The sequence below is a fragment of the Hydra vulgaris genome, chromosome 15 (assembly GCF_038396675.1).
Source record: "Hydra vulgaris chromosome 15, alternate assembly HydraT2T_AEP".
Taxonomy (NCBI): Eukaryota; Metazoa; Cnidaria; class Hydrozoa; order Anthoathecata; family Hydridae; genus Hydra; species Hydra vulgaris.
Window position 1 is genome coordinate 2,267,345 of NC_088934.1, and position 9,024 is coordinate 2,276,368.

A 9,024-nucleotide genomic window follows, 5' to 3' on the forward strand; every position below is an offset into this window, starting at 1 on the left:
TAGTTTCTGCATCAACGAGATAATTTTTTACATCTTCAGTTTCTGATGTTTTGTTCTTACCAGGATTATGCAACATTGTTACGTGTTAATTTTAACTTTTTGAGAGCGTTGATTTTAAAATCTGTTGACATTTAATATTTTGGTACATTTTTTCTTAAGATTAACTCTTTTAATTTAGGAACCGCTTTGTTTGATTCCATTTCATGTAACACAGTGAGCCATAAAGACCGCCAGGTTCAACTTTTCCCCACCTCTAATTTTTTTTCATATTAAGACAAGTGCTAGTTAGATATGTTATTTTTTTTGTATTGGACAAATCTAAAGTCGATCAGAAGTAACATAAAAACTTATTTTTTTACCCTATTTACCCCCCTTCAAGTGATAAAGTTATCCTCTTTATGATGATATTACCTTCTTTCAAAAAAAAAAAATTTTAATTTATCTTTCATTATCCTCCTTAAAAAAATCATTACTTTTTCTTACTAATCTTAAATTGAAGTGATTTAAACTCCTTGTACACTATTATACCAATAGTTAAAAGAAAAAAAATACAATAAATGCAACAAAAATAACTCAACTACTTTTATATTACAATATTTACATTTTATCTAAGCAAAAGGTTGCAACAGCAGATTTCAATCTTTTAGCATAATCTTTATGTTCAATCCTTCGCTTGTATTGAGACCAACTTGGTTTGAAGGCACTATGAACAGCTTCTCCAGTCTGTTCAGCATATGATCCCAAAGAACAACAATTAAACTTTACAAATGGAAGAATATGACAGATAACTATATGGACTTTCCAGGTAACCTTCAGCTCTGTATTCAAATGCATCTTTGCATACTGCTGTAGGTCACAAAATGATACTTTAAACTCTTCAATAACTGAAGAAGCATTGCTGCCTAATTCGTATCCAAAGGTGCACTCTTTAACCATTTCAAACTTTCTGAGGCAATGAACTATAGGCAATAAATTAGTTTGAGATGCTAACACATCTCTCTCTAAAATATCTACTTTTTCCAGAAGTTTATTGGAATTGTTCCCATCAAAGCCTATCCCATGATAACCTCTAAGTAAGATATAATGTTCTTTGAGCCAGTTTTTAAAAAGAGGCCAATGATCTAAAAGTAGTCTACCAAGTAATGTCACAATCCCCATAAGAATATGTAACTCTGGTGGAGGGACTAAGTGATTAACTTCATCTTCAGCATTTTTGTCTAAATAAACGAGTCGAGGACTAATAACATTTTTAAAATCTTTCATCTCTAACTGCTTTGCCCCATTTTCAACAAATAAGTTGTACCAATAATCAAACGAACCTAACGTTCTTGGAGTACCACTTTCTAGGGAACATTCGCCTTCACACCACAAGCAGGCATATTTACCTGAATGAGAAGACAAACCAAAGATGCTGTTAGCACATTTTAAGTCAAATGCAAGGTGATATGTAACATTATCCAGATTTAATCTACTCAAGATTTTCTGCAAATTTCCATTGTCTTCACAAACATCTTCAACAATAGCAAGAATAAAACACCTTTTAACTCCACTGTCAATGTAAATCTCATTTTTATTAGTTTTATCAAAGACATTTACAATTACTTTCAGAAATCCTTGACCTCCATCTATTGATATACGTATCATACTGGAGAGAGGATCCATTCCTCTTTCAATTAAAATACTAAGAATAAATTCAGAAGTGTCATAGATAAATACTACATGTCTTGTTACAATTTCATCATTCCAAATAAAGTTCTTTTGTTCTATTTTATATTTAGATTCAATTTCTTATTGTAATGATGTCATCATACTAATTACATTATTCTCCACAACAGTAAATGATCCCAGATTCTTACGGAGACTTGATATCAGTTTTTTTGTTTTATTTTTTGTCAATTCCAAAACAGAAGTTAATTCCATCACTGTTTGAAATGATATCTGATTAAAAAACTTTCTAGAAGATTTATTGTCTTTAGTTCCAACAGTTAAAGTTAACGGATTTCCACCTTAAAGATAAAGTATAATTAATTATATGTATCTTTAAGCTACCCCTACTCTAAATTTACAATGCAAACATTTTGAAAAAATTGTTAGCAACCTATACAATTGCTTAGTTACAAAAGCCTCATATCTACTGAGTGTTTTATATGTGCATTTAAGTTTTATCTAAACATATAAACCCTTTTTAATTATTTAAAAATGAAAATAAAAACCTAAACACCTGTAGATATTTTAAAAGACTGGCCTCTCTCAATGCCTTCTCGCTACATTTTGTTTTTTATTATGCCTGAAGCAACTTGCTCACATGATGTGGAATCAAGAGTTTCTGCCAAATTAATTAAATTCAAAACAGCCTGACTAGAACAACAGTTGTTATGACATCCTGAAGAATAAAATTTACTCTTAAAATAATATACGCCTAAAGGCTTTTTATTGAAGTTTATAAATGAATATTTGATAACTTTTAATTTACTTATCAAGTAACTTATAAATTTTTAACCTCTTGCAAGGAGAGTAAAGCAGCAGCTGCACATATTTTTTTTCAGAGATTCAACATCTTTTGTATTAACATGAGATGATTGTATAATATCACTAAGCTCAGTACTACGTCTAATTCTTGGTCTGTCAACCTAATTCAAAATAGCATTTAATAAAAAATCTTTACATGTATTAATCATTTAACTTAAATAAGTTTAAAGTCATATACCTGAGAAACTTTACTTATCCAGTTTGAAAGATAAGTGTTTGATCTCTTTTCCAGCAAAAAGATGTTTCTTCTACAACTTGAACAAATTACATCCGGACAGACATTAAACTCTACATTGTACTCAGATGGTTTACTACAGATGGTTGTACTTTTACTAAAGATTTTGAATATTTACCTTTTTTTTCCAAACAGACTGCACAAACAGACTGTTTTAAATCAGCCATCTTTACCGTATGTATATTTTTTTACTTGAATCATTTCAAAACTATTAAAGAAAAAGAAGCCGAGAATGTCGGATTGCATTATTTTTAAGACTAAATTTTTAGGTTTTTCTAACTTTTAATACTTAAAATACTAACTCTTCTGATCGACTTTAGATTTGTTCTGCACTTGAAAAAGACTTACACTAACTGCATTTACTTTAAAAAAAAAAAAATTAGAGGTGGGGAAAAGTTGAACCTGACGGTCTTTATGGCTCACAGTGGTAATCATGAAAGATTCATCAGATGTAAGCATTCCACTAACTTTTGCTGGATTCTTGGGCTATTCAATGTTACCCCAATACTGAAATAAGCGTTTTAAATGCTTCAAAAAATTTTCACATGCTTAGTATTTAAAAACAACATCATAAAGACATGTAAAATGATATTATAGTATGTTTTTATTTATCTAAATTAAAGTTTTTTTGCAACAAACAACATTCAACATCTGGCTTCAGCATCTGTTAAAATCATTTAAACAATAGTCAACGGATAACGAGTAAAAACATTTAATCAAACGCATGTCAATGTTACCCACATGTCAAAGTAACCCCGCGTTATCTTAGTAGACGAGTTATTATTATAGATACATATTGTAAAACTATTTGGGAATAATATATAAAAATTATCCTTTAAAAGCCACTTATGCAAATTGTCTCATACATAATATTTGATCTGAAACCATTTATAAAAATATTACCTATATTCTGATAACATTTTAAACTAATAATTAATTAAATTTTAATCACATCAATAGTATTTAAGAAAGTATCATCTCTAGTTGCAATCATCTCTAGTTGCAATCGTCTCTAGTTGCAATCATCTCTATTTGCAACCATCTCTAGCTGCAATCATAAGAAATTATAGTATAACAATTAGTAGTACATTTATCATTCTAAAACAATTGAAATAATTCAGTAATTAGTATAATTAACTAATAATTATTAGGTAGGGCTTAACCTTTACGTTTATTCTCCGACATTGAAAAAAATTATACTTCAAAGAAAATTTGTTTCAATGAAACTTATTTAGACTGCATAATTGGAAATGAAAGATGTGAAAAACCTTTTGATGATTGGAGAGCTGATTGTGAGCAGGCAAAGTTTAGATTTTGATCAATAACACTGAAATTTAAGCAAGTAATACTAGCTTTTGTACGATCAATAAAGACTGGAAACTTTGCATTGTATAGGCAGTACACTTGTCAACTGCTGCCTGATTTTTTGCAGTGGACCATAAAAATTTCTCCCGCTGGTTGTGCATGTAATTAGTAGATTAGTTTTAACTGGAAGAAACAAGTCCTGAAATTGTAAGAATATTTCAGAACGGTTTGTTTATTCTAAAAAAAAAAAAAGAAAATTTAGACCACGCACATGAGCAAAAAAAAAAATACAAACGCGTCAAAGGAAAAGGAGGTATTTTAGTTTTATTTTACGATAATAACTTTATTATTGTACAAGAACAATAACATTATGTCCATTTAAACAATTTAATCTGAAATTTAAAATTAATTGAAGTTTATTTGGTATTAATTTTTTCCTATTTATAAGTGAAACACCCAGGTTTTAAAAAAGAAGTATTTCAAACCGTATTAAGGTTCAATTAGATTGACAGAAAATTCCCAAGAAATAAGAATTAGAATTTTTTCCAAGAATTTGAAGCAAATTTACCATGCCCCGACGTTAGATTTATTATGTTGTACCTCCCCATTTTTGTTTTGAGATATTTGTATAACATATATTTTCTCTGCAACTTTTTACATATAACTTAAGTGTAGAAAAAAACTATTTTAAGATACATAACACTATCAATAACTTAATTTTTTCAAAAAGTGGATTTAAAACAAAATAATTCTAACGTCGTGATACGCAGAAAAAAGTGAAGATTCGTGGAAACAACAACTTTCAAACAACAAGTTTCAAAACATCATGAGCAAAATAAAAGTCATCAAATCTCTAATTATCAGCTGATGTAGCTTCAAACATGGGTAATCCATTTAAAGAAGAAAGCTCAGACATTCTGATGCTTGATACCCATTGTATAAAAGACAAAAAAAATGATAAATACGGTTAATTCTATTGAAAACTTTAGGGAAAAATGTTCAACAATTTTTTTTAAACCAGAGTAAAGGAGTGTAAACATCTTTAATACAATTAAACAAACTAATAAGCTACCACTTTTTAGTTACCTTAATAAAAAACGTTCGATTGGACCAAAACAGCAATGTTTACCTCTATTTTACGCAATTACAGGTTGTGATTAAGTTTGTGCTTTGATGCCGATTCTGGAAGCTTCCAAAATGTGCAGTAAACTTATACGATGTAGCTGCAAAATAAAGAAAGGCTGTGATTATGAGAGTTAAATTCATAGTTAATCAAAAGTTTTGAATATCGTAGATTTCCCGAATTCCGAAAAAAATTGCGCTTAAAGTTAAATAACTTTGCTTGCTTTTTCAAATTAATTTTTTTTAAATAAATAAACTGGAACCTTAACTGAATTGAACCATATCAGGCAACAAGTATGTTTATAATAAAAATTTTGTTAATTTTTAATTTTAAAAAGTGAAGTTTTCGTTCGGAATTAGGAACAAGTGTTTATTAGATCCAGTCTTCCTTTTTTTTTTTTGGTAATAAGTTAAAAAATAAACCTTCACTGTCACTCTCTGTTTCTGTCAGTTAACCAACAGAAATCTCAGTTGTTATTATCAGGTTGGTTGCAGTTTTAGCGAAAGCTCCCCCATTAATCAAATGAAGCATGTCTTTTACACAGTTGTATTTTTAAATGACAGTAATTCAAGGACCGAAACATTGTTCAGTAACCCCTTAATTTTGCTCCCTGAAAAATATTATTTTGTAACCCTCCATTAATAAAACCATGCCATTATTCTTCACCATTAAATAGTATAGCAGTTAGGTTTTATTAAATAGTATCGCAGCAATAAAAGCGTGTTTATTTGTTATTTGTAAATAATCAAATCTGTACTGCACAGCTACGGTTGCCATCTCCAAATGAATACTAATGAAAAATAATTTTGATTTGATTTAAGTTTAACAGGAACATTAGTATGGTTGAGAATCCAAACTAATGTTTTGTTAGTAACCAAACTAACGCTGGGTTACTAAACTAACGTTTACTAAACTAACGTTTACTAAACTAACGTTTACTAAACTAACGTTTACTAAACTAACGTTTACTAAACTAATACCCAGTTCACACTAAATTCTGTTTTAAATAAACATGTTTTAATGTAAACATAGTTTTATAATAAACATGTTTTCAGTTTTCTTGCGTTCAGATTGAACGTTCTTTAGTATTTATATTAACGTTCGAAAATGGCGCTCTCAAAGAAAAACTTGATCTCGAAGTTACGAGTATTATTGTACATATCAAGGAAAAAAAGAAGACTGCAATTGCAGCACATACTGATAAACTGTATTACTGCTTATAATTTTGCGGTTTACAGAAAAATTTGGACTAAACCTCGCAGTCAAAGCTTTTGGTACGAAACAATGGTAAACTGTTGGAACGAAGATGATTGGATAAAAAACATAAGAATGTCTAAAGCAGCCTTTAATTATCTGTGCAAGGAAGTTTCACCTTTTATGCCTATACAAGGCACTAACTTTCGTAAATCTTTGCCTTTAGAAATGAAGTTAGCTGTGACACTTTACTTTTTAAGTGGATCTGCAGATTACCGAACAATAGCCAATTTATTTGGCTTAGGAAAATCAACTGTTTGTACAATAGTTCACAGAATTTGTAAACATTTTGTTGATAACTTAATGAAGAAATACATTTCCTTACCCTCAAGGGAAGAAACAATGGAGATTATAGTAAGTTTTGAAAAATTATATGGTTTTCCACAAGTAGTTGGAGCAGTTGATGGATGTCACATAAGAATAAAGGCTCCTCATAAAAATTCAGAGGACTATATAAACAGAAAAGAATATCACTCCATTATTTTACAGGGATTGGTAGACAGCAAGTATTTATTTAGAGATATTTTTGTAGGGTGGACTGGCAAATCACACGATTCAAGGGTTTTTAAAAATTCTCCCTTATATAAAGAGTGTCTGGCTAGAACCTTTTTACCTACAAACTTATCTAAAATAATTGATAATATTGAAATTGGTCCTCTTATCCTTGGTGATTCAGCATATCCCCTTAAAAATTGGCTTATGAAACCTTACTCAGATCGTGGAAATCTTAGTATAGAAGAAGCAAAGTTTAACGTTTCTCTTAGTAAATGTCGTGTGGTGGTGGAGAATGGATTTGGAAGATTAAAAGGTCGATTTCAATGTCTTTTAAAGAGATTAGATACAACAGTTGAACACACAGTCAATATTGTTACAACATGTTGTATACTACATAACTTCTGTACTTTGACAAAGCAAAAGTATTTAAATGAATGGATTGAACAAACAGAAATTGACTTAGTAAACCCTATATTAAACCACAGTTGCATTGAACTTGACAATAAAGCTGAGTTTATTAGAAATTCCATAAAAAAACATTATTTTACAACTGTTTAGTTGTAAATGATTTTTTTCAAACAATGTTGTAAAAGGCATGGTTTATTTTATTTTGAGAAAAAAATAACAAAACAAAGAAATTGCTTCACATTTTTTTAATCATAATTAAAAACTCTATCTCAGTCCCACTTTTAAGACGTTTAACATCCTTATCATTTCGGATAAGTACATTTGGTAACTTGGTAATCAATAAAGATGCATTATCTTGAACTGAAAATTCCTCTTTTATTGTGCAAGTAAGTTTTTCTAGTGTCAAATCTGCCAATGAAAGTTCTATTTCAATAAAATATAAATCTTCAACTTGACGAACTTTTAATATAACACATGATTCTTCTTGTTTGTGGTTTTCTAAAATACTTTCTAAAATTTTATGATCAATATCAGCCTGAGAGGTCATAAATTTATTAACAGTGGCATTTAATTGTTCAAACATTACCTCACTTCTTGATTTTTTCTTTTTGGATTTTTTAAAGTAAAAACTATTATCTTTTTTTACCAACTCTTCAGATTTAGAACTTGACGGAGTAGTTTCAATGTCTATATGTTCACAGTTTACTAACTCATTAACACAATTATTAAAATTATTCACTTCTGCAGTTTTTTCAATAATAACATTCATGCCTGAGGAACTTTTCAAAAAAGTTGGTAATGTGGTTGGTTTGTCACTAAGAACCTTATCAATTTCATCAAAGCAGGATGGTTTTTTGGAAGGACCAGTCCCACTTGTATTTCGTTTATTATCAATATAATTGCGATATGCACTTGTCAATGTGTGAATTCTTGTTTTACACATCTCTTTATCTCTGTCTTCATATCCAGAAGCTTGCAAGAATAGCAAAATTTCCTCCCAAATTTTTCCTTTTCTAAAATCCAAAAAATATGAAGTTATATATATATATATATATATATATATATATATATATATATATATATATATATATATATATATATATATATATATATATATATATATATATATATATATATATATATATATTGTGCTAACTATCAAAGAGAAATAAATATCTTGTTGTAAAAAGTACAATTTATAAACATTCATTTCCTTGTTTATTCAATATTAATGTAATTCGTAATCACTTCTTGTCTATTTGTGATTTATTTAAACTATTTAGTAACGAGTGGTTTGATTTTATTTAACAAGTTATTTCAATTTGATCCAACTTAACTGAAAAAAACAAAACAAAACCTTGTGCATGACTTCAACTTTTCTTGGATATTATCTTCTGACCATTTACTAATTAGTATTTTTGTTTCCTCATCATCCCAATGTCTAGCTCTCTTTCTAGATTTAACTTTTTCTTCAGCAACAGCTTTTTCCTCCGCCATTTAAAAACAGTTCAGGGTAATAAAACGCAATTAAAACAACCTCGCGACGTTGTTTTATTAAAACAACTTTTAACGTTGCGTGTTTTAATTAAAACCAATTTTAAATTTGATGAGAATAGTAAAATGTAAAACGCGTTTAAAATACGACAATTAAAACGTGTTTTATCGTCAGTATGAA

General features: G+C 29.0%; 3 protein-coding genes across 5 annotated transcripts; 1 reads left to right on the forward strand and 2 right to left on the reverse strand.

Annotated features, from left to right (window-relative positions):
- Positions 1-558: 558 nt before the first annotated feature.
- LOC136073691 (uncharacterized) lies at positions 559-2,941 on the reverse strand. 3 transcript variants are annotated; one of them, XM_065819284.1, is made up of 4 exons: positions 2,708-2,941; positions 2,501-2,630; positions 2,222-2,383; positions 559-2,006 (listed from the first exon to the last, which is right to left on the reverse strand). In XM_065819284.1, the coding sequence occupies exon 4, from the start codon at positions 1,660-1,662 to the stop codon at positions 598-600; it is 1,065 nt and encodes a 354-aa protein (XP_065675356.1). In that variant the 5' UTR covers positions 1,663-2,006; positions 2,222-2,383; positions 2,501-2,630; positions 2,708-2,941; the 3' UTR covers positions 559-597. The 3 variants fall into 3 exon arrangements, with proteins under 3 accessions (XP_065675356.1, XP_065675357.1, XP_065675355.1); XM_065819285.1 differs by lacking the exon at positions 2,222-2,383; XM_065819283.1 differs by having other exon boundaries at positions 559-2,383.
- A 3,240-nt stretch (positions 2,942-6,181) lies between these two features.
- LOC124815251 (putative nuclease HARBI1) lies at positions 6,182-7,625 on the forward strand. The gene has a single exon (XM_065819332.1). It carries the CDS (start codon positions 6,300-6,302, stop codon positions 7,497-7,499), a length of 1,200 nt encoding a protein of 399 aa, XP_065675404.1. The 5' UTR covers positions 6,182-6,299; the 3' UTR covers positions 7,500-7,625.
- LOC124815248 (uncharacterized) lies at positions 7,580-9,024 on the reverse strand. The gene is made up of 2 exons (XM_065819333.1): positions 8,707-9,024; positions 7,580-8,362 (listed from the first exon to the last, which is right to left on the reverse strand). The coding sequence occupies exons 1-2, from the start codon at positions 8,844-8,846 to the stop codon at positions 7,585-7,587; spliced, it is 918 nt and encodes a 305-aa protein (XP_065675405.1). The 5' UTR covers positions 8,847-9,024; the 3' UTR covers positions 7,580-7,584.